Source organism: Thamnophis sirtalis, unplaced genomic scaffold, assembly GCF_051295495.1.
Source record: "Thamnophis sirtalis isolate CommonGarterSnake01/CBP01778 unplaced genomic scaffold, rThaSir2_p1.2 scaffold_7, whole genome shotgun sequence".
Taxonomy (NCBI): domain Eukaryota; kingdom Metazoa; phylum Chordata; class Lepidosauria; order Squamata; family Natricidae; genus Thamnophis; species Thamnophis sirtalis.
Window position 1 is genome coordinate 96,494,717 of NW_028261387.1, and position 23,736 is coordinate 96,518,452.

The window sequence follows — 23,736 nt, forward strand, 5'->3', positions numbered from 1 at the left end:
CCTTTGAGAAGGTTTCGGACTTTTTTAAGGCAGCGGGGGCTATCAGGCTCTTCCAAGGAGGGGAGGGGGCACCCATGACCCTCTGGAGCGCTGTCCTTTCTGCCCCTGTGCAACTGGCAAACCAGACCCAGGCGCAGTGAGTTCAAGTACTCTCCCTGGTGCAGCAGTAGAAGGTCACCGGCAGTTTTCCCTTCCGTTGTTGTTTCCTGAGAAATCTGAGGTCGCCCCATCTCTGCTGGGCCCTTTTGACCAGGGCTGCCCTGAGAGGTCAGCTCCTCTTTCCTGACAACACCCAGAGACGTAGAACTGGCCCCTCGCTCCACTTGGCCTCCATGTCTGATCTACTCCTTCTATGGTCCACTATAAACGCTCCTTGGTCTTATTGGGGTTAAGGACCAAGTTATGGTCTCCACACCACGAAAGCAACCATTCCGCCTCATCTGCTCTCACAGAGACCCCCTCCCCAATCCTTTAATCCCAGAATCGGACCCCCACTTAAAGCTCAGCTGAGAGAGAACTTCCCCTCTTCCTCTACCCCCTCTGTCTGTCCTTCTGTCCTCCACAGAGTCCCCCCTCAGAAGGACAGGGACCTTGATGTTCTCAAGAGAAGACCTTCTCCTTTCCTCAACATCCTATTTGGGGCTTGGCTCATCCAAGGTCCATTCTGGGGTCTCTGAATCCCTACAGAGAGGTATAAGGACTCCGTGCTCTTACCTTAGACAGGACCCATGCAGTCAACCAGGCAAGCATAAGGGCAACACTTCTGTTTCCCCTCGCACTCCCAGTCGCTTCCACACCTTACGACACAAATGGTCACGGTGTCTGGAGGGGCCGTGGGACACACCCCGGGCTTTTCTGCAAAAGAGAAGATCCCAAGGCCGAGGGTCAGACTATGCCTTTTCCTCTCCCCACTCCTGCCCCTCCCTTCCCTTCCCTTCTCCCCTCCTCTCATGCAGCTGTGGGCTACGCCATCTCTTATCTGACGGTTCCTTTGGAAGCATCTCCTCGCCCGGTCTCCCAAAGTCTTTCACACACACCATTCCACTGGGAGATTTCCTCTTGAATTAGAATCCCAGAGCAAAGGAGGTCCCATCTCTGGTCCGTTCGGCAGCCAAAACATCTCCGTCCATCCAGGATGAGAGAGGCTGGCTGGAGCACGACTCTACCTCCCACCTCCTTCCCCCCAGAGGATGGGAATTCCTCCTGAGTCCTCGGTTGCTTCTCTCCTTGGTTGGTTTATGCCCATTGTTTGAAGGTCCCCAAGGAGAGAATCAGCCTGAATTGAGGAGAAACCTTCTAAGAGAGAGGACAATTAGCCAGTGGAACCGCTTGCCTCCAGAAGTTGTAAATGCTCCATCATGGGAGGTTTTTAAGAAGAGGCTGGACAGCCACGTGTCTGAAATGATATAGGGTCTCCTGCTTGAGAAAGGGGCTGGACTAGAAGACCTTCAAAGTCCCTTCCAACTCTCTTATTCTGTTAAAACAAAGCCATGAACATGGACTGAGGTTCAAGCCAACATCCAGATAACAAGGACAAAGAACCAAGTAGAAAATATTATTCTCCATATGGAGCTACCAAAGAGAAAACCCTCAGCCACACTGGCAGGGAGAAAATGACACACTCAGTTGCACTGTTGGTGTTACCCAATTGGATAGTGAAACATTTGCAAGAAAACAACTAGGTTCAGAGAGTACCACGGATCCCACACTCCTCCTCTTCCTTGTCCTCCTCTTCTTCTTCTTCCTTCTCCTCCTTGTCTCCTTGTCCTCCTCCTCCTCCTCCTCCTCCTCCTCCTCCTCCCTGCAAACTCCACTCCCTTCTAGCAGTGTATTTGGGTCATAAAACGGTGTGCAAGAAAACCACCCAGCTCAGACAGCACCAAGGACCCCACAGTTCAACCTGAATGACAAAGATTCCCTTCTACGGAATCCATCATAGCCTGTTGTGAGAACCAGGATATTACATGAAGCCACCCTATGCTTAATTTTAGGAGTTAGCAGTTCTCATTCTATCAAGGGGTCACCCAACAACTCCTTCCCTACTTACCAACACAGGTGTAGTGGCATTCATCTCTGGTCTTAAAATTGTTGGCATTGCCCCCGCATCCACCGTAAATAAACTCCTGGCAGTTATTGAAAGTTGAGTTGTAGTAGAAGCTAGGCCTATAGGCTTTACATGGTCCGGTGACAGCAGGAAGATGACAAAAATCTGTGACAAATGGAAGGGAAGGTGTTATTTCATTAGGTACCACAAAGACCTGCAACATATTTCCCCAACCTGGGGCTCTCCTAGCATGCTCAGAGTGGAAGCAATCAGGGGCCTTTTAAGATGCTTTCATTTGGTTTCCTGCTCTGGGGATTGGATCCGATGGATGGACTGGATTGTTCCTGTGGCTTAAATTCCTGATTCTGCAGCTGTCTTGAATAAACACTTCTCCTAAAACTGCATCTCTCTTTCTTGGGGTCCCCTCCCATTTCTGTCTCCTGTTTAGCTGACCCCCAACCACCCTCTCCAGAACCTCCCCAGAAGAAGCCCCACCAAGCCAGAGGTTCCAGACTGGGGTTTCCCTTCCCTGGGGGAGAACTCTGACCACTTCAGCCCCTCCCTGCCAAGGGTCTCAAGATCATTCAGAAAACTCTACCTGGCCGGCCCTGGCCAGAGATGGGGGTCAGCTCTGCCCAGAGGGTGAGGAGTCCCAGCAGGAGAAGAAGACCTCCAGAAGACATGCTGAATCCCTCTGCCTCACACTCGGGCTGCTGGCTCTATTTATTCTCCCCGCTGGGAATTTCACATCCAGGAAGCAGGAGGACGTAATGCACTGAGAACAGAAATTCTTCCCTCTTTCACAAGACGGTGGAACAAGAGGTGGGGAATCTGGGGGTTGGATTGGCTGAACGGTTTGCAGGAGGCCAGGCAGGTCCCTGTTGATCTCAATGGGTCATTTCTCTGGTCAAGCAAAACTCGCCTTTCCAGAGCTGCAACAGTGTTAAGGAGTTCGGTGTGTGTGTGTTGTGTCCATGGTGGAGGGTGGAATATGGGGGCTGAACGGCTGGGGGAATGATGTCACTTCTTGTCAGGGCTGCCCCCTCCCCAATCCTTTAATCCCAGAATCGGACCCTCTTGACATTCCTGGGCCATAGAGGATGTAAACATAGATTTACAAGGAGAGAAAGAACTTGGAAAGAAGGAGAAACGTCCTGACAGTGAGGACAATGAACCCCTGGAACAGAAGACGCCTTCAGAAGTTATGGGAGCTCCATCACTGGAGGTTTCAAGAAGAGACTGGGCAGCCATTTGCCTGGAATGGTAGAGGGTCTCCTCCTTTGGGCAGAGGGTTGGACTAGAAGACCTCCAAGGGCCCTTCCAAATTGTTTATTCTTGGCAGAATGAGGAAACTGAAGCGTTTGCAGGGCAGATTCCTCAAGATGTGCTGCAATGCCCAGTTTGCTCAACCTCTGGGCAAACGGTTCATCTCCTGTTCATGGCCCCTTCTTGCACAGAACATGTGAGTAAATTACTATAGAGGTGTTGCAGCACCTGACTTCTCCTCCTCCTCCTCCTCCTCCTCCGGAATCAGCTGTCAGCTGCGACTTCATTTAGTAATCAGGAAAGAAACCACTCAACTCCATTTGTTTGAAATCAAGTGTACTTTTACTAATTATAGCAGTTAGACTTATCTACCGCTTCATGGGGCTTTCAGCCCTCTCTAAGCGGTTTACAGAGTCAGCATATCGCCCCCCACAGTCCGGGTCCTCATTTCACCCACCTCGGAAGGACGGAAGGCTGAGTCAACCTTGAGCCGGTGAGATTTGAACAGCCGAACTGCAGATAACAGTCAGCTGAAGTGGCCTGCAGTGCTGCACTCTAACCACTTCGCCACCTCGGCTCTTTTTATAAACGAACAGTAGCAAAGCAAAGCTGAATCTGGCTAATTAGGTGCGAAAGCAAAGAATATCATGTATAATTCAATCCCCTCCCCTTGGCACCCCAGTCCATCGTCCAATTATAATGCACCCAACTGTCAGGTGGGAGATAACTTCAAAAGTCATCACCAGGATGGAATGCTGGACAGTTAACCTTGGAGGGAAACTCCCTTCCTCCACATGCGCAATGAGATGGTCAGGTCAGCGTCTAGAATCTTCCTCTAGCACATCATGATTCCCCTCCCAAATACCATGCCCCCCCCTCCCCGTTTCAATGGCAGCCGAAGCAGCAGCAAAGCAGAGGCTGACATCAGCCCTCTTCATGGGACGTTGGAAAGGAAGATGTGGTGAAGGGAGCATTTGTGACCCTTCCAGCTGGGGTCTTGGATTCTTCTTCTCTCAGCTGAGCTCCTCCTCCAGGGGCCTGGAAAACACCCCAACTCATTAACCCCCCCCACAGGTAAGTGTCACAGCCTGAGGCTGGGTCAATGGAGATGGGGGGGCAACCTGTTCTCCAAAGCACCAAAGAAGACCGGATGCGAAGCAACGGATGGAAACTAATCAAGGAGAGAATCAACCTGGAATTAAGGAGAAACTTCCTAACAGCGAGGGCAATGAGCCAGTGGAACTGCTCTCCTTCAGAGGTTGTGGCGTTCCGTCACTGGAGGGTTTCCCCCACCACGTTTTATTGATCTTACTTGTAATACCTTTCACCTCCATTAAACAGTGTGTGAACTGGGTCAAATTATTTGAGAATTCATAGCCCACAAGGTAATATAATTAGCATAGCCTCGCATAGCAGTTGCCCTGAATTCTGTACATGTGGATATGGTCACATACATCTGACATTCCTGGGCGATGGAGGATGTAAACAGATTTAGAAGGAGAGAACCAGCCTGGAACTAAGTTCCTAACAGTGAGGACAATTAACCCCTGGAACAGAAGATGCCTTCAGAAGTTATGGGAGCTCCATCACTGGAGGTTTTCAAGAAGAGACTGGACAGTCACTTGTCTGCAATGGTAGGGGGTCTCCTGCTAGAGCAGGGGGTTGGACTAGAAGATCTCCAAAATCCCTTGCTATTCTATTATTCTATGTTTAAAGATTAGCAGCAAGCCCGTGACTCTTCACTGCCCTCTTCCCAGGCCCATTGCATCCCACTTGTGTTGGGATGACCAGAGCTGGACACAGGATCCCAGAGGTGGCCCCAGCAATGGAGCCAAGAGGAAAATGTTCGTGATGATGATGATGATGATGATGATGATGATGATGATGATGATGATGATGATGACGACGATGACGATGATGATATCCTTTCATTCATGTCTGACTCTTTGTGATTCTCTAGGCCAGGTGGTCTCTCCATACCTTCTGATCTTGCTCTTATCCTAATCTTTGAGTCATTTTCTGCTCCAGCTGGTGTCAGCTTTGATGGTATCTAGACCCCAAGTTCTTTGGTGGCCAGGTTCCTTCCTCCAGTGAATTCCACTGCACGACTTGGTCAAAATGAGTGAGACGCAGTTGAATGATTTCCCTTCCAGTGACAAGTATGGAGTTATGCGCTTCCATGCTTACTTGTTGCTCTACTGTCCAAGGAATACGCATGCGCCTTCTCCAGCACCACAACTCAAATGAGTCGATTTTCTTCCTGTCTTGATATTTTAAGGACCAAGTTTCCCAACCATGGATAGCTGCGGGGAACACAACAGTGACCTTCGCATTGTGACTGTGGTTCAGGCATCTCAAGATTGCGTTGGCTTTGGCAAATGCTGCCCATTGTTGGCTCATAATTAATTAATTAATTAATGGTCTACCAAAACACTCAGATCCTTCTCACTAATACTACTGACGAATCAGGTACTAACTATCTTGTACCATCTACTTTTTCCATAAATTTGTAGCCAGAGCCTCTCATCTCATATACGTGACTCTGAGCGGCTTACGCAGAAAACCCAAAGTACTGGAGAATCCTGGAGTTCTTAGAACTGGATCATCTTTCATTAGGCCGAATGTTCAAGTTGCAGTGTTAGCAACTCCTTCCACTTTGGGTCAACAAGATCAAGGGTCTCCAACCTTGGCAACTTTATGACTTGCGGACTTCAACTCAGCTTCACTGGCTGAGGAATTCTGGAAGTTAAAGTCCACAAGTCTTAAGGTTGCCAAGGTTGGAGACCCCTGCTCTAGACATCAACATACATGCAAACGAGACAGGGCTATAATCATATTCCATAGTGGTCGGCAGTTTCGCCACTGTGAAAGCCTCAGTTGGATAGCATCAACTCTGGTTCCTAATAGGGTTGTAGAAGATAGAATAGTTAAGATTGGGAGGGACCTTGGATATCTTCTAGTCCAGTAGATCTCAACCTGTGGTCTGCAGACCCACTTTGGGTCATCAAATGGGGGTCTGTGAAAGCTCGAAGAAATGTTATGATTTAAATCTTGAGTTTAGTCTTGGGGGTCCGTGGCCACAAAAGATATTTAAAGAGCATCTGTGGTGAAGAAAAGATTGAGAACCCTTGTTCTAGTCCAATCTCCTGCCTAGAGCAGGAGACCCTATTCTATTCTGGACAAATGGCTGTCCAATCTCTTCTTGAAAACCTCCAGTGATGGAGTACCCACAACTTCTGAAAGGAAGCCATTCTCACTGTTAGGGAATTTCTCCTTAGTTCTAAGTTTCTTTCCTCTCTCTTGATGTCGTTCCATCTATTGCTTCTTGTCCTGCCTTCAGGTGCTCTGGAGAATAGGCTGACCTTCTCCTCTCTATGACAGCCCCTCAAGTACTGGAAGACTGTTCCCATGTCACCCCTAATAATACTTCTCTTTCTTTGGCTGGACATACCTTCGGTACTTGCCTATGAGGGCCTGGCTCAAAACCCCTGGACTCTTCTGGAAGAGCAGAGTGGACATTTTTGTACTAATAAAGGAGAATCTTTGCAGCTCGCAGTTGACATGAGGGGTTCTTGGTTCTCTCTGAACTTGCTTGTTTTCTTGCAGACGTTTCGCAACCCAAACTAGGAAACATTACGGGAAGTTGTCCCAAAGGGGCTTTTTCAAGAGGCAACTGGACTTCCTTGTTTTTTTTTTCTTTTAAGACATTTCGCTTCTCATCCAAGAAGCTTCTTCAGCCCCCTGACTTTGTCTCTGACTTCCTTTGGACAACCTGGATGACTGAGAATCTTTATAGACATTGTAGGATTTTTGCTGAAATCATTGCTGAATTCCAAGCAGCAACCAGAGTCTCCGCCGGACTGCGGGCGAGGGTATCAGGAACAACACCAAGCTCCGTCTGAAAGCCCAAAGGGTCCATAAGTCGCCTGGGGTGGAACCACCTAATCGGTTCCTCCTCCCTACAGTGGGGGTTTGGTCTCCGAAAGTCAAGCCTCAGTAGGTAGTGGTCCGACCATGACAGGGGTAAGGTCTCACTACCCCTCAGACCAAGGTCACAACTCCACTGCTCCGAGAGGAATACGAGGTCGAGCATGTGACCCGCCGAGTGAGTCGAGCCCCGAATTACTTGGGTCAAGCCCATGGCTGTCATGGAAGCCATGAACTCCTGCGCTCCATCAGAGTGTTCACCGAGCGAAGGCAAATTGAAATCCCCCAGAACCATAAGCCTGGGAAACTCAATTGCCAGCTCAGCTACTGACTTGAGGAGCGAAGGGAGGGCTGCTGCAACGCTGTTGGGAGGCAGGTACATTAACAGCAGACCCACTTGACCCTTGAGGTCCAACTTTTTTATCTAAGGCCATCTCACCTGGAGCAGGAGGCACTGAAGAGTTTCACTCATGCTCTGGTCATCTTCTGACTGGAAATCTCTGTAATTCTGCTAACATGAGGTTATCCTTGAAAACTCTCCGGTGTCTTCAGCTAATGCGTTATTTTCCGTCATGGCAAAATAAACATCTTGGTGAAATGACAAGAGGAAAACCTTTTCCCAGTTCCTCTCTCGCAGCCATTCAAGAACAGTCCTCTTTCTAATTTATCTATGGGACATTCCACTGTCCATCTAGAGCCAATATGTTCTTTCTTCTGCCCCCAAAGGAAATGTATGTGTTTTGGGTGGGCAAAATCCCCAATATGTTTACCAAAGCTGGACCACCACCACCCCTCCAGTTGCCTCCGCTTATTGGTCACTCTTCCCGGTAGTCAACAGCATGACAACAACACACACTCCTTGCCTTTTTAATTTCTCAGCAAACAGGTTTGTACTTCAAGCAGGTACAAAATGCACCAGGTAGACAATACTCAAGGAATGTGCTTATGGAATGAGTGCAAATAGTTAAAGGTTAATGTCCAACTTGTTTTTTCAACCAAGAATGTAGGATGTGAACCTCAAGACCTTCTCCTGCTAAGAGGCCCAAGGGAAAGATGAACCCAACAGGTGAGGGAAGACCTTCAGGCCATCTGTAGGGAGACTTCCCAGTCTGCCCACATCTGCAACCAGGTGAAATGAAGCCTTCCCTTGTTTCTTTGGGATGTCTTCCCCTGTCAGAGAATCTTTGATATTTTAAACCCCAAAGCATCGATCTTAACTGCTTTGTCAGGAAATTCCTCCTTAGTTCCATGTTGTTTCTCTCCTCAACTAGTTTCCATCCATCACTTCTAGTCCTGCCTTCAGGTGCTCTGGAGAATAGATGGAGCCCTCCTCTTTGTGGCAGCCCCTGAGATACTGGAACGCTGCTATTATGCCACTTAAATCTGTTGAATTGGCGCACAGAGATTTTATTATTATAGCCTATACACAAGAATCTAGTCAACTAACAGTCAGCACTAAGTTGGTGCTTGATAAGGTTCGACTAAATTGAAGGAGTGCTGGACTTTGGGAATGCAATGATTCTACATGGATCATGCATTTAATTCCATCTTCCAGCTCTGCTTGGTCCTCTCCTACAGTCCCCCTGTCTGCCTTAAAAAACTCTTATCCCCGAGAATACCAGAGCAGCTGAACCAACACTGCTCTTGTGGTGGACAGCCTCATATCTGCTTGCGAGACTCCACACACAGGTTTCCATCCATGGTTCCAAGGAGCTGACCTTCATTTGCAAGACATGAATCTCCTCTCTGGCCTTAGTAAGAATGGGGTGGCATGAAACAATTGGCCCCTTCAGGAAAAATTGAGGGTGATCTGTGGCCCAGAAAGGGTGCAGTTCTCCAGAGTTCTCTACCTTCATCCCGGCTTCATTCAGGACACAACTCAACCGAAGGGCAACACCAAATGATCATGATCCAGTAGTGTAGGAAATTCAACCATTATTGCAATAACTGTAAGTCACTGTAAATTTCTCCTTCTGTCTTACATCTCCTTGGAGAACTTTGACATGCAAAGCATGGAAAGCCCAGAGCAGGTCAAGTCACAGAACAAGGAAGGTCAAGAGATTGACCAAGGCCAGATTGACCAACGGCAAGTTCTACTTGGCTTCACGCAAAGATCTCCTCTCCTGGATACGCCCCTTTCTTGCACACAACGTGCCAACAATCCATCATAGGATGTTGCATCACTTGGCCCTCCCTGCAGAACCACCCCTGACCAAGTGAGATTAGAAATATACAGTTGAGACGAAGAATCCTTGCTACTTCAAACTGGACTTCAGCTGCATCATGAAACCTTGGATTCTTCTGCTCCTAGCTGGTCTCCTCATTCTTTCCACTCAACTGTCAACAGCAAAGACCACCACAAATCTTTGTCCTTCAAAAGGTAAGCACCATCAGAGCAACAAAGATGATGAGGGGACTGGAGGCTAAAAGATATGAAGAACAGTTGAGAGAACTGGGCTAGACTAGTGAAGAGAAGGACCAGGGGAGACATGATAGTAGTCTTTCAAGACTTGAGGGACTGCCACAGAGAGGAGGAAGGGGGTCAAGCTGTTTTCCAAGGCACCTGAAGACCAGACAAGGAACAATGAATAGAAACTGATCAAGGAGAGATTCAACCTGGAAATAAGGAGGAATTTTCTCAGCGAGAACAATCAACCAATTGAACAGAAGACGGCTGGGCAGACTGGACTGTTGTCCGTCAGAAATGGTATAAGTTTCCTGCTTGGGTGGGACATTGGACTAGATGACCTACCGGGTCCCTTCCAAATCTCATTTTTATTTTTATTTTCTTTTTTCTTCGCTTTGTAAGCCGCCCAGAGTCCTGCGGGATTGGGCGGCCTATAAATTTAATAAATAATAATAATAATAATAATAACCTGTTATTCTGTTAATTTCTGTTAATGAATTTCAGAGAAGGTCGGCTGCAAATGCCTTTGCCACCTGAATGGAAATCATGAAACTTTTGGTCGCTTCACAATGCAACCAAAATGATTTTTAATAGCAAGCAGATTATCTTTATTGAGCAGAAACAAAGCACAATAACTAGATGGTAGCAAAGAAAATTGATCAAAAAAGGGTCCAGAATAGTTCCTAGAACAGTGTTTCTCAACCTTGGCAACTTGAAGATGTGCGGACTTCAACTCCCAGAATTCCCCAGCCAGCATTCGCTGGCTGGGGAATTCTAAGAGTTGAAGTCCGCACATCTTCAAGTTGCCAAGGTTGAGAAACACTGTCCTAGAATCTGAACCCACCTCTAGTGCACACCTCTCACCCATAAGGTCGGACATGAAGTCAGAAACGTTGTCAAATGAAATATATTTGAATATTAGTCACTTGGGTTGGCAGTTGGGCTGTTGGTTTGAGCTCCAAGCTTGGCAATTTGGTTGCAAACATTTTGCCACCATTCGAGGAGATGTCGTCAGTGCGCGCTTCGAGTTGTGGTTTGTCTGTCAGAGCGCCGGCCTTAAAATACTTTTGGATGTGATGCACATTTTATGTGATGCAAATTATGTACTTCAGAACGTATCCAAACGAAAAACACTAATGCTAACTTGCATCGCATCAAAAGTTATTTAAGGCCAGCATTCTGACTGACAAACACAATTCAAAGCGCACTGACGATGTTCTTAAATTTAGCAGCGGGAGCAGTGGGGTTGTACAATGAGTGACAAGGCACACTTGTGGTTACTTGGTTGAAGAGGGCTGGCTCCGGCGTGAGGCAATCTCCCGCGTGATTGTTTGCTGTGGGTGTGGAGGGAGAGTTTCCCCCCTTTTTTTCCCGCCTTTTTCTCCTGTGTGCTCTGTAATTTACCTCATGATGCTTTTCCTTGGTTGATTTACCTCATGATGCTTTTCCTTGGTTGATTTACCTCATGATGCTTTTCCTTGGTTGATTTACCTCATGATGCTTTTCCTTGGTTGATTTACCTCATGATGCTTTTCCTTGGTTGATTTACCTCATGATGCTCGTGTTAGACTATCTTGTCTGCTGTACATATTGAAGTAAACTATATTTATTTATATAAAACTAGGCTGTGTGCTCGCCACTCGTGTAAATGGAGCTCCACACACATGGAAGGGTCCCCTCTCAGTGTTCCTCTTCTGTTTTTGCAGTCAAGCCGGGCGAGTGTCCCAAGGTCAAAATCCCGCCTGACTATCCCTGTGAGAAAGAATGCGCCTGCGACTCCGACTGCAGAGGGAATAAGAAATGCTGCCCGGTGGGATGCGCCATGGAGTGTTTCTCCCCAGGTAAGGGGAAGGCTGTGAGACTTTCTTTCTTTCTTTTTCTTTCTTTTTCTTTCTTTTTCTTTCTTTTTCTTTCTTTTTCTTTCTTTTTCTTTCTTTTTCTTTTTTCTTTCTTTTTCTTTCTTTTTCTTTCTTTTTCTTTCTTTCCTTCCTTCCTTTCCTTCCTTCCTTTCTTTCCTCTCATCCTTCCTTCTTTCTCTTCTTTCCATTCTACTTTTTCTTTCCTCCTTCCTGCCTTTTTCTTTCCTTCCTTCCTTCTTTTCTTTCCTCTCATCCTTCCTGCTTTCTGTTCTTTCTATTCTACTTTTTCTTTCTTTCCTCCTTCCTTCCTTTCTTTATTTTTCTTTCCTTCCTTCCTTTCCTTCTTTACTTTCTTTCCTCACATCCTTCCTTCCTCTCTTCCTTATGTCTTTTCCTATGTTTTTCTTTATTTCTTCCTTCCTTTCCTCTTTCTGTCCTTTCTTTCTTTTGTGCATCCTTCCTTCCTCTCTTTCTTCTTTTGTTTCTTTCCTTTCTATCTTTTTCTTTATTTCTTTCCTTCTTTCCTTCTCTCCTTTTTATCTCTCTCTCCCTCCCTCCCTTCCCTCCCTCTTTCTTTCCTTTCGTTCCTTCATTCCTTTCTTCACATCCTTCCTTCCTCTCTTCCTTTTGTTCTTTCCTTTCTATCTTTTTCTTTCTTTCCTTCTGTCCTTTCTTTCCTTCTTTCTTTCTTAGTTTCTTTGTTTGTAGCAATAGCAATAGCAGATTTTTATATACCACTTCATAGGGCTTTTAGCCCTCTCTAAGCGGTTTGTTTCTCTCTCCCTCCCTCCCTTCCCTTCCCCGCCCTCCTCCCTCCCTCCCTCCCTCCCTCTTTCTTTCTTTCTTTCTTTCTTTCTCTTTGTTTCCTTCCTTCTGTCCTTTCTTTCTTTATATCTCCCTCCCTCCTTCCTTTCCCTCCCACCATCTTTCTTTCTCTTTCTTCTTTCTTTCCCATCTAGTTTTGTAACTTTTCATGGGCCCTGGAGCTCCCTCAGGAATAGGGCGACATACAAACTGAATAAATAAATCAATCAATCCCTCTTCCTTCGTTATGGGCTTTCCTTCCTGGCAACAGCCGGTGTTGAAGTTTGGCAGAGTCTGCCTCCAGCCAGAAAAGAACCGGCAGCCCTGGCCTTATCCCAGAGCTCCTCTCGGCTGCAAACACTCTGACCGCACACCAGGAACTCACCCAGCGGGTTCTCCTTGATTTATTTATTCACGCTTCTGAATGGCTTATCTCCCTCCGAGAGGAAATCTTCCTCCTTAGCCAGGCCTCGTTCCTCCTGCAGGGCAGCCTCTCCAGCTGCCCAAGGGACGTCCCAGGAGACAGAAGGGGCGTCCTTCACCCCTCTTCTTCCTGCATTGGAACAGGAATAAGACACCACTCCCCCCCCTTCTTCCTCCGAGGACCCAGAGAATAATCAGCTGGAGCTCTGGAACGGACCCTCACTCCAGGCAGGGCCTCTCCAGTGAGGACACTTTGGGCCACAACTCGCAGAACGGGAAGCTGAATGACCACACTTCATCCCAGGTGTGGCCCTGATATCCAGGAGGGCCCAGAGGAACTGGGGTGGGGGGCCACAGGGCTCTATTTCTTTCCTCAAAGCCAGAAGGCTCCCAGAAGTCCAGAAAAAACATGTTGCAATTCTTCTAATTAGATTTTTGTGGTTCCACACCTAGAGACAGAATCTTGCCATGCTAAAATTGCCTCCTATCTACACCAAGGATATACTCTGGGAACTATTTAGGAGTTGACGTGGTGATTCTTCCAGGTATTGTTCCACACCTATAGACAGAATCTTGCCAGATTAAAGACTCTGCCATCTGAGTCCGTAACATTCTCTGGGAACTATTAAGAAGAGGCTGTCTTCACCCTCTTTCTCCCAGACTATCTGCTGCCTCTTACTCTTCTGGGATGGCTCCTCCTTCCTAGGATTCTGGGCCATTGCATCCCATTCGCAGGGACCTTCTGTGGACCAGGGGGAAGAAGCCCCATTCCCGAGGAGATGCATCTTCTGTTCCTCCTTCTCATCTCCCCTTTGCTCTTTCCCCAGGACCTCTCTGAGGAGCCCCAAGACCTGATGAAGGAAGCCGCCATCCCACCCTCACCTGTCCTGGATCCTCACATCCAGCCCAGCCTTCCTGCTGCATGTTACATTCCTCTCTGGCCTCCCTGCTCCTGACTCCTGGCCACCTTCCCACCAGCTGCTTCGGGCTGAACAAAATCCATTGCTCCAGAGATGAGGCTTCCTCCAATAAATTTAGCATTGAAAATTCTGGTGTGGCTACTGGCTTTTTTCTCAAAAAGTGGGAGCCGTTTGCAAAGAGGATGAGGAGGTGGAGGAGGAAGACTGTGGGGTCCTTGATACTTTCTTCGTCTTTAGTTGTTTTCTTGCAAACATTTCATGACAAAACTAGGGAGCATCTTCAGTGCTAGAAAGGAGTGGGGTTTGCAGATAAGAGGAGGTGGAGGATGAGGGAAGAGGGAAGACGGGGGTTATGACTGTAGGGTCCATGGTGCTCTCTGAGCTTGGTTGGGGTTTTTTTAATCTTTCATTGCCCCTAAAGAACATCATCAATCCTAGAAGGAAGCAGAGGTTGTGGAATGGAGAAGGAAGAAGAGGAGGATGATAAAGGGGGGAGGGTGTCCTTATGTTCTCTGGGTTTGGTTGGGTCTTTGTGCACAGAACGTTGTTACCTTCCCACCAAGTGTGGTTCCTATTTTTCTACTTGCCTTTTTCACAAGTTCACTCCATTATGCGGCACTAGGGATTCGAACCGCTGAACTAACCTTCTGATCGACAAGCTCAGCATCTTAGCCACTGCGTCCCTAGGTGGTCTTTATAGATGCCCTGGGTGCCCCTTAAAAGAGAGGAAGGGCACACAGCCCCCTTTCTCTGAAGGGCCTGTTCTCCAAAGTCCCTCCAGTGTGCCCCGCCCCTGCCTCCCCCATTACACACACACACACACACACACACACACTCCTCGTATTTGATGACCGTTCTTCTGGAAATTGCTTTATTGTTCTTTGCCGTCCTTTGTTCTCCTGCCGTCTGCTGTCTGTTGTTGTTGTTGTTGTTGTTGTTGTTGTTGAATTGTTGCCAGCTACCCGGAATCGTGACAGTTGGAGGGAAGAACCTATAGATTATAAGAGCCGAGGTGGCACAGTGGTTAGAGTGCAGTACTTCAGCTGACTGCTATCTGCAGTTCAGCAGTTCTAATCTCACCGGCTCAAGGTTGACTCAGCCTTCCATCCTTCCGAGGTGGGTGAAATGAGGACCCAGATTGTTGTTAGGGGCAATATGCTAACTCTGTAAACCGCTTAGAGAGGGCTGAAAGCCCTAGGAAGCCGTATATAAGTCTAACTGCTATTGCTATTGCTATAGATCAAAGTAATGACAACAATCCCCATCATTTCATGCTTCCTTTGGTTCCGGAAAGAAAAGGCAGCCGAGGGCAAGCGGGCATAAAAGGCCGGGGAGTGGGGGGGAACTGGATGGCACCGCTTCCGTGTGAAGGAAATAAATAATAAGTTGTTCTTTCATATAAAGTACAAAATGTAACACAAAGGTGTGAGACTCTTGGCGCTGTTTTTCTTGATTGTAAATTTAAGCACAAATATAAGCCGTAAAGTCAACACAGGGTGACTTGCTAAAATTCCTTTGACGTTGAAATACAGACAAGCAGACCAGTTGGTGAGATGGTAACATCCGCCTGAATGGAAATAACAAAAGAAACACAGATAAGGGGGGGAAAAGGGGGGGGGGAAGTCTGCAGGAAAACCGATGCTGTCCTCTTGAAATGCGAATTAACCTCAAAGAATGATCTTGGAAATGGGGAGGGCTTCTCCTTTAGGCGTCAGGCGTCAGGATTCAGAAAGGTATAAATTGTATTACTTGAAGTCTGTCTTTGCGCTCCTAGTATTCAAGCCATGGGGAAGAATCTGGGAGGCCGTGCTTGCAACTGCTTTTTCAATTTCTTTGCAATAAAAAAAACTTTCGAATTGTGAACCAGGCTCGTCTTTTGAATTGTGAGCGTAAAAATTGGGTTTTAACATCTCACGATCTTGGCGCCCAACGTGGGGCTCGAGGGCCTCAATTGGGGGTGATCCTCAGTAATTCTGGGGGCGCGCCTGTTGAGTTCAACTGCCTAGAGTTATTTGAGATTTTTAACTTCCAATTGCGGGCCCAGAGCCAACTAAATTGGCAGCTCCGGTCTGCAATATCAAAAGGAAAGAGAAGGAATCAACAACTGAGACCCCAGGACCAGGAAACTCTGTGCACAGACCCAGGTAAGAAACGTTTGCCCCGAGGAAGGGAGGGAAACATGCAATTGTACCTGGGTGGTGAGGAGAGTGATTGTGGGAGGTTTTTCAATAGCAGCAGTGTGTATGAGTGCTGGACTGTGTTCTGGGAACACTAGTGAGTCCAGAGCAAGTGCAGACCTGAAAGGCTGTGATTTCTTACTCCCACGAGGGGGAAGGCCAGCTTGAAGGGAAGCGGACTGGTGCATGGATTTGGAGCGGCCGTAAAATTGAGAACCTCAGGAAACCATAGTCAGGGAAACTCTCAAGAGAATGGGGAATCATTGAAGAGCCGAGGTGGCGCAGTGGGTAGGGTGCAGTACTGCAGGCCACATTAGCTGACTGTGATCTGCAGCTCAGCGGTTCAAATCTCACCGGCTCAAGGTTGACTCAGCCTTCCATCCTTCCGAGGTGGGTGAAATGAGGACCCAGACTGTGGGGGCAAGTTGCTGACTCAATTTGCTAAAAAATTTGTAAATCGCTTAGAGAGGGCTGAAAGCCCTATGAAGCGGTATATAAGTCTGATAAATAAATAAATTGTAGTTGTTGTGTTAAACCTAGAGTTAAGTAGTTTGGAACTACTGTTTGAAACTAGAGGAAAAACTAGGGCTGTGTTAGCCCACTGGGACACATTGAAAAGTTTTCTTTAAAAAGAAAAGTGGAGTTCAAATCTGTGTGAAAGCAGGTGCAAACAATGTGTGAGGGTCTCCATATATCTTCATCTTTAAAGAGAAGCCAGCGTCTGCTGGGAGATTCAAGAGAGATAAGTGGTTTCACCCCCGGGGCAGAAATATATAACAACAATCAAGTGCTTGAGGAGATAGAACAATGGGTGTAAAGGCCACATCGGAAACGACACTTCAGAGAAATAAAAACTTTTTTTTTAACGGCGTCCTTTTTAAAATTGTTTTCTTTCTTTTGGAAAATCAGGACTTTTTGAACACGCTGCGGGACACGGGACAAATTATTAAAAAATCGTGACTGTCTCGCCAAAAGCGGGACGTCTGGTCAACTTAGTGTAACCTCAAGTAAAATTGAGAAGTTATTAAAATAATTAGGAAGAATCCTGAATTGTAAATAGACCTATATGTTGGGGTTGACCAAAGAAGATACGGTTAGCTTATGCTGTTATGTGAAGACCTAGGAATAGAAGGAAAGAAATACTGCAGTGTTATAAAGATCTTGAGAATTTACCATTCTCAAAAGACCCAGAAAATTCTGAAAGAACTAAGAATAAAGAAGAAAAGTTTGTTGTTTTTCCCTATCCAGGGTGTAGCCGGGAATAAAAAAGGGTAAAGACTGTCTAAATGGAAAGACTCTGATAATTTGACTTTTAACAATTTGATGTGATTTCTGTTAAAAATTCTTAAATGTGCATCTATAATAATAGTGTGAAGAATTGAATGGGATTGAATTGAGTGTGATATGTTTGGCTGGTCGGCAAATTGTGGGGAAAAAAATATTCTCAGTTTGGGCTTAAAGCTGTGTGAAATCGGCAGTGATTAGGGCCCAAAATCACATTTTTGATTAAAACCACATCCGGAATTTTCCCACTACTTGAAGAATGAGCTGCAGATTGAACAAGGAATTTCATCTCCACAGGCTGGAAATGGGGTGGGGAGGGGTTGTATATGTGTGTGTAAATGTTTGTGTGGAATCGTTTCTAGACCTGAAATAATTGTAATGATTGGTTTGCATGAAATGGGATTTTTTTACATGGGAAATTGGTTCGGTTTGATTGCAGTGCAAATGTTGGGAGTAAAAAGTTGGTGTGAATGTACGGTGATTCCCTTTCTCTTAAAAGAAATGGAGAAAATTATTTTGTTGAGAGAATACAGAGTGGGGGGGGGGAAGGCGTGAGATTCCTGTGTGGGCTATTAATTTTTCCCCCTTGTTCTCTCTGGTTGTTAACTCAAGGAGTTTTTTTCTTTGAAGAGCGAGTAGCAGGAAAGGGGGGGAGGAGGTTTGTGGCTTTTCTGCTCCCTTTAACAATTTTTTCCCTTTACCCTTCTGTCTGAGAAAGGGGGGGGGGCAAATGGTAGTGGATCTGAGTACTTGAGAGACCGCCTTCTGCCGATTACCTCCCTCCGACCGATAAGATCGCACAGATTAGGCCTCCTCCGAATCCCATCCGCCAGTCAATGTCGACTGGCGACTACACGGAGGAGAGCCTTTTCTGTAGCAGCTCCGACCCTCTGGAACGATCTCCCCGTCGAGATACGCACCCTCACCACCGTCCAGGCCTTCCGCGCAGCCCTCAAGACCTGGCTCTCCCAGCAGGCCTGGGGATAGGTTCCAATTTCACCCCGCCTGAGTGTTGAGTGTTGAATGCAAGTTGTGTTTTTATCATTTTATTTTATTCACATATTGTTTGTTTTTGCATTTCACCCCCTTCCCTATGATTGTAAGCCGCCCTGAGTCTCCTCAGGGAAAAGGGCGGCTTATAAATCCTAATAAAATGGGGAAAAAAATGAAATGGGTGAACTGCTCACGTAGCTTTGCCTTTCGCTGTTTTAGTTTTCTTTTCTTTTTTTTGAAAATTTTATTAATTTCATATATACATTCACAATTATATGATCTCATAACTATTATTAATAATATGTATTTATAACAATTTTTCCCTACACTTGACAATATACTTGAAATTGCTTTCTTACCATCCCATAACTCCATCTTATCTTACAACATTCCTACTTCTTCTTCCTTCCTTCCCTCTTTCCTTCCCTCGTTTCTTCCCTCCTCCTTCCCTCCTTCATTCCCCCCTTCCTTCTCTCCTTCCTTTCCTCCTTTCTTCTCTCCTTCTCTCCTTCCTTCCTTCCTCCTCTCCTTTCCCTTATATTTTCTTCTGCTCTGAATATAATTTTGATTTTGGCTTTTTTTTATTCTGGGAAAGCTTTGAGGTTTAAGAGGTTAAACTAAACCTATATAAAAAGAAATGGTTTTGAAAGATTTTGTTTGCATTTGTACGTGTTTTAACCTACTTAATGAGAATTTGCTTCCATCTGAATGGAATCTGAAATGCTAACGGGCATTTTACTAAAAGCAGAGAACTGACACGAAAGTTGGATCCAAATATATTTCAGAGCATGGACCCAAAGTATTTCATTTAGATTGTTTGCTTTATTTCTAAAATCTGCTTTTCTTTCCCCTATTTTTCCCCTTCCTTAAATGTCTTTATGTTTGAGTGCATTTTGAATGCTTTTATGGGGCATCACAAGTTGTTGCCCTTTTAGGAAAAAAGTATAAAAGATGGGAAATGTGGAATGGAAATTGTGGCAGAAACTCAGAAAGTTTTAATATCTTACACGTGGAACCGACCTCCCGGCCAAGGGGGTGCGGGGGGGGGCTGCAGGGGGGCTGGGACAGACGCCGGGTGAGAGAAGCAGGGTCGGCCGGGACCCCCCAGCCCCTCCGCTGCAGTGCCAAGGCGAGCGGGTGCCGCGTCCTTCCCCGCGGGCGGAGACTCCGACTCTCGACCAGAGACGGGCGGATTTCCCCCTGACCCCCCCCCTCCCTCAAGGGGCTCCTCCATCTCCCTTTTCTCTGCCCCCCCCCACCTCCCACGGGGAGAGACCACCAAGAGGCTCCAGCCGGGCGCGATGAAGAAGAGATTGAAGGCATTTCCATCTTCCATCAAGAAGAGAAAGTTCCTAAAAACGGGACAAAACTCATTTAACGACTGTCTTGGAAACATGGGACTCATTCGTGTTTATAAGTCGAGGATTGCCTGTAGGAGGAAGTGGACGTCTGCATTGGTGTTTCCCATCCACCCCCAGCCCCAAGCAAGAGTCCGGGGGAAGCCAGGAAAGAGGAATTGGCTGGGGGGGAGAGGGAGGGGCTCTTTCAGGAATAGATTCGGAGTTCAGGAACAGCTGCCAAGTTCCGGTACCTGGGTTTATATTACACCTGCCCTTCTGGGCACATGATGCCCCTGGGCTGTGGAGGTGAGAGTGACCCATGGCTTCTCCCCCACTTTCTGGGAATGCTGCGCTCTGGTATTTATTATTACCATCTTGATAAGCTGATGTTTGTCTTTGTGTAAACATGGAAGGGGAACCAGCTGCAAAGGTGTCCTTGTGCCCTTCTGCGTCCTTGGGAGGTTTTATTTTTAGGTCTCCTCCTCCTCCTCTTCCTCCTCCTCCTCCTCCCCTGGAATTTCCCACCTTCTGTTTCCCTTGGGAGTGCCCGGGCTTTGCTTGCCCCCTTCCCCTCCTGGGCGCAAGGGGACACACCTTTCGGCATCAGGTACACAAGGCTGTTTATACAGAAGCACCGCGTGTCAAAATCTTGGCTCCCGACCAATCCAGGGCTCCGGCTCTGCCAAGAGACGCGACCTCTTTGACCTTGGCCTCAGGTGACGTGTTCGAAGTAGCCAAGACACAAGAACCCCCCACCCCAAGGTCAAAAATCAAGAACCCTGCATGATTCCAGAGATGGCACCTGCAGTTTGACAAGCCAGGCTCAGCTGGAAGGAAGGAAAATTCCCAGCATGGAAGTTCTGAGCCACAGACTTTCACACGCAAAGCAGCAGAAGGGAGGACAAGAAACAATGGATGGAAACTTATCAAGGAGAGAAGCAACTTAGAACCAAGGAGAAATTTCCCCACGGTGAGGACAATTAATCAGTGGAACAGAAGTTGCCCTCAGAAATCGTGGGCTCTTCATCACTGGAGGTTTTTAAGAACAGATTGTGTGAAATGGTATAGGTTCTCCTGCTTGACAAGGGGGTTCGAATAGAAGACCTCCAAAGTCCCCTCCAACTCTGATGGAAACTTGGCTACTCAGCTTCTTGACCTTCCTCTGCAGGGTTTGCTGCCATGGAGACCTCAGCCGTGCCTCTTTTTCTTCCGCAACGGGGGCTGGAAATGCCTCTTCTGGAGAAGAAGAGAGGAAGGGGAAGTAGAGAAGAGAGGGATGACAGAGGGAAGAAAGGAGTCAGGGAGGAGGAGAGAAGAAATTGATGGAAATGCCTCTTCTGGAGAGGAAGAGAGGAAGGGGAAGTAGAGAAGAGAGGGATGACAGAGGGAAGAAAGGAGTTAGGGAGGAGGAGAGAAGAAAGTGATGGAAATGCCTCTTCTGGAGAAGAAGAAAGGAAGGGGAAGTAGAGAAGAGAAGGATGACAGAGGGAAGAAAGGAGTTAGGGAGAAGGAGAGAAGAAAGTGATGGAAATGCTTCTTCTGGAGAAGAAGAAAGGAAGGGGAAGTAGAGAAGAGAAGGATGACAGAGGGAAGAAAGGAGTTAGGGAGGAGGAGAGAAGAAAGTGATGGAAATGCCTCTTCTGGAGAAGAAGAGAGGAAGGGGAAGTAGAGAAGAGAAGGATGACAGAGGGAAGAAAGGAGTTAGGGAGGAGGAGAGAAGAAAGTGATGGAAATGCCTCTTCTGGAGAGGAAGAGAGGAAGGGGAAGTAGAGAAGAGAAGGATGACAGAGGGAAGAAAGGAGTTAGGGAGGAGGAGAGAAGAAAGCGATGGAAATGCCTCTTCTGGAGAAGAAGAGAGGAAGGGGAAGTAGAGAAGAGAAGAATGACAGAGGGAAGAAAGGAGTAAGGGAGGAGGAGAGAAGAAAGTGATGGAAATGCCTCTTCTGGAGAAGAAGAGAGGAAGGGGAAGCAGAGAAGAGAAGGATGACAGAGGGAAGAAAGGAGTTAGGGAGGAGGAGAGAGGGAGAAGAAAGTGATGGACAGGGTACAAATACATTGTATGGAGAGCAGAGGAGCCAATAATCGTTTTTGGGGGTTGATGATAAGACAAAGTGATGTTAATGTTTAATAATATAAAATAATGTTGGATATGTAACAGTATACACGGGGTTATTTGTTATGAAAATGAAAAAATAAAAAACTTTTTTTTTTAAGAAAAAGGAAATGCCTCTCCTTTAGCAATAGCAATAGTTAGGCTTATATACCGCTTCCTAGGGCTTTCAGCCCTCTCTAAGCGGTTTACAGAGTCAGCAACTTGCCCCCAACAACAATCCGGGTCCTCATTTCACCCACCTCGGAAGGATGGAAGGCTGAGTCAACCCTGAGCCGGTGAGATTTGAACCGCCGAACTGCAGAACTGCAGTCAGCTGAAGAAGCCTGCAGTGCTGCATTTAACCACTGCGCCACCTCGGCTCTCTTCCTCCCTTCCTCTTATTCCTTTCTCATTCCCTTCTCATTTCCTCCTTCCCTCCTCCCTCCCTCCCTTCCTTTTCTTCTTTCTTTCAGCCTTCCTGTGACTTTGTCTCTCTTTCTCTTTCTCTCCCTCTCCCTCTCTCCCTCTACACTTCCACTACACACACAATAGCAATAGCATTTAGACTTATATACCGCTTCATAGGGCTTTCAGCCCTCTCTAAGCGGTTTACAGAGTCAGCATATATTGCCCCCAACAACAATCTGGGTCCTCATTTTACCCACCTCGGAAGGATGGAAGGCTGAGTCAACCCTGAGCCGGTGAGATTTGAACAGCCGAACTGCTGAACTGCAGTGCTGCATTTTAACCACTGCGCCACCTTGGCTCCTCTTTGCTTGGGACCCAGAGAGCCACTGCGGTTAGCATTGCCCCAGAGATACGACCAGTGGTGGGTTTCCATGTTTTTTTTTTAAACAACTGGTTTGCTCATGTGCCCTCGTGCACTCGTGCATGTGCGCCACCCGCCCCTGGCATCTGACCTCCTGGCATCTCCGTCAAAGGCCACGCAAGCAGATGGCAGAAGGTGAGGCCAAGCCTGGGAATTGGTTAAATGATTAACTTTATTTACTGAATGGATTTACGGGGCCGCCCAACTCAAACAACGGGATCCTGGGTGCTGAACCACAAAGTAAACAATAACAATGAACCGAGTGACTGAGCCAAGCGCACCGAGGAAGCCTCTCTCTCTCTCTCTCTCTCTCCCGCTGTGCATTGTTCCAGGTGAGCATTGAAACAAGCAACGTGTCTCGTGCTAGCATTTTGCAAAAGTTCACTTTAGGAGCCCATAAAACCCAAACCTTCTCTGAGCTTTAGAAACTGCCCGTTTGAGATTTCCTTTTTAAGCGTAATCGCGGTGGATTAAGAATTCGGATTGCCACAATTACAGGCAGTCCTCAAGTTATGGCAACAATTGTCCCCCAATAGTTCCTGGGTTAAGCAAGAGGGTTGTTAAGTGAGTTTTGCCCCATTTTAGAACCTTTCTTGCTACAGTTGTTAAGTGTTTCTCAACCTTGGCGACTTTAAGTCCTGTGGACTTCAACTCCCAGAATTCCCCAGCCAGAATTCTGGGAGTTGAAGTCCACAGGATTTAAAGTCGCCAAGGTTGAGAAACACTGTGTTAAGTGAATCCCTGCAAGTGTGAAGTTACTACACGGTTATTAAGTGAATCTGCTTCCCCGTGGACTTTGGCTTGTCCAAAGGTCGTGAGAGGGATCACGTGACCCCAGGACACTGACCATCATGAATATCAACCAGTGGCCGAGAGGCTGGATTTTTGCCACGTGGCCGTGGGGGAAGCTGCTACGGTCGTAAGTGTGAAAAATGTCCTTTTTTCAGTGCCGTTGTAACTCCGAATGGGCATTAAACAAATGATGGTAAGCAGAGGTGGGTTGCTACCAGTTTGTTCGGACGAACCAGTGGTAGTAATTTGGCCTCGGTTGCAGAACCAGCAGCCACCCAGGCTGGCCAATCCCCCCCCCCCCCGAATCAGTTCCCCAGTGGTTTTTAGTAATCTTTTCATGTTCTGCACATGCACAGAAGGGCTAATAGTAGTAAACTGCGCACTTCCCAGGTCTTTTATAGGAGACTTATAAAGAATCGATAAACCACATTGGTTTTATTGCCAGAAGCCAGTGCGGATATGTCCATGCAGCCTCCAGGATGGGCTGCCTCTACTTTTCCTGATCATAAATATTCAGGGACATTTCACACCTGCCATGCCAGGTTTCTCATAGGCTCATAAACTGTGTTCCCACCACAA

The 23,736-nt window shown here is 47.0% G+C and overlaps 3 protein-coding genes across 4 annotated transcripts in view; 2 read left to right on the top strand and 1 right to left on the bottom strand.

Moving 5' to 3' along the window:
* Positions 1–715: 715 nt before the first annotated feature.
* Positions 716–2,727, bottom strand: LOC148044821 (kunitz-type serine protease inhibitor TCI-like). The gene is made up of 3 exons (XM_087720688.1): positions 2,643–2,727; positions 2,048–2,209; positions 716–855 (listed from the first exon to the last, which is right to left on the bottom strand). The coding sequence occupies exons 1-3, from the start codon at positions 2,725–2,727 to the stop codon at positions 716–718; spliced, it is 387 nt and encodes a 128-aa protein (XP_087576814.1).
* A 6,749-nt stretch (positions 2,728–9,476) lies between these two features.
* Positions 9,477–13,770, top strand: LOC148044822 (waprin-Phi3-like). 2 transcript variants are annotated; one of them, XM_087720698.1, is made up of 3 exons: positions 9,477–9,617; positions 11,351–11,485; positions 13,558–13,770. In XM_087720698.1, the coding sequence occupies exons 1-3, from the start codon at positions 9,521–9,523 to the stop codon at positions 13,566–13,568; spliced, it is 243 nt and encodes an 80-aa protein (XP_087576824.1). In that variant the 5' UTR covers positions 9,477–9,520; the 3' UTR covers positions 13,569–13,770. The 2 variants fall into 2 exon arrangements, 1 of the variants encoding a protein (XP_087576824.1); XR_015697377.1 differs by lacking the exons at positions 9,477–9,617; positions 11,351–11,485 and adding an exon at positions 12,586–13,034.
* Positions 13,771–15,654: 1,884 nt separating this feature from the next.
* LOC148044823 (waprin-Phi1-like) overlaps positions 15,655–23,736 on the top strand; it is a 58,938-nt gene continuing 50,856 nt past the window's right edge. The window contains exon 1 of the transcript XR_015697376.1: positions 15,655–15,794. The gene's annotated coding sequence lies outside the window, so the exon portion shown is untranslated. The remainder of the gene's footprint in view (positions 15,795–23,736) is intronic.

What these genes read in the sequence shown, in the direction of transcription:
- LOC148044821 (XM_087720688.1), bottom strand. Translation starts at nt 2,727, where the DNA reads ATGTCTTCTGGAGGTCTTCTTCTCCTGCTGGGACTCCTCACCCTCTGG. An exon ending in CTCTGGCCAGGGCCGGCCAG is followed by an intron (nt 2,210 to 2,642) that starts GTAGAGTTTTCT and finishes CATTTGTCACAG; the next exon opens with ATTTTTGTCATCTTCCTGCT. An exon ending in ATGCCACTACACCTGTGTTG is followed by an intron (nt 856 to 2,047) that starts GTAAGTAGGGAA and finishes TCTCTTTTGCAG; the next exon opens with AAAAGCCCGGGGTGTGTCCC.
- LOC148044822 (XM_087720698.1), top strand. Translation starts at nt 9,521, where the DNA reads ATGAAACCTTGGATTCTTCTGCTCCTAGCTGGTCTCCTCATTCTTTCC. An exon ending in AAATCTTTGTCCTTCAAAAG is followed by an intron (nt 9,618 to 11,350) that starts GTAAGCACCATC and finishes CTGTTTTTGCAG; the next exon opens with TCAAGCCGGGCGAGTGTCCC.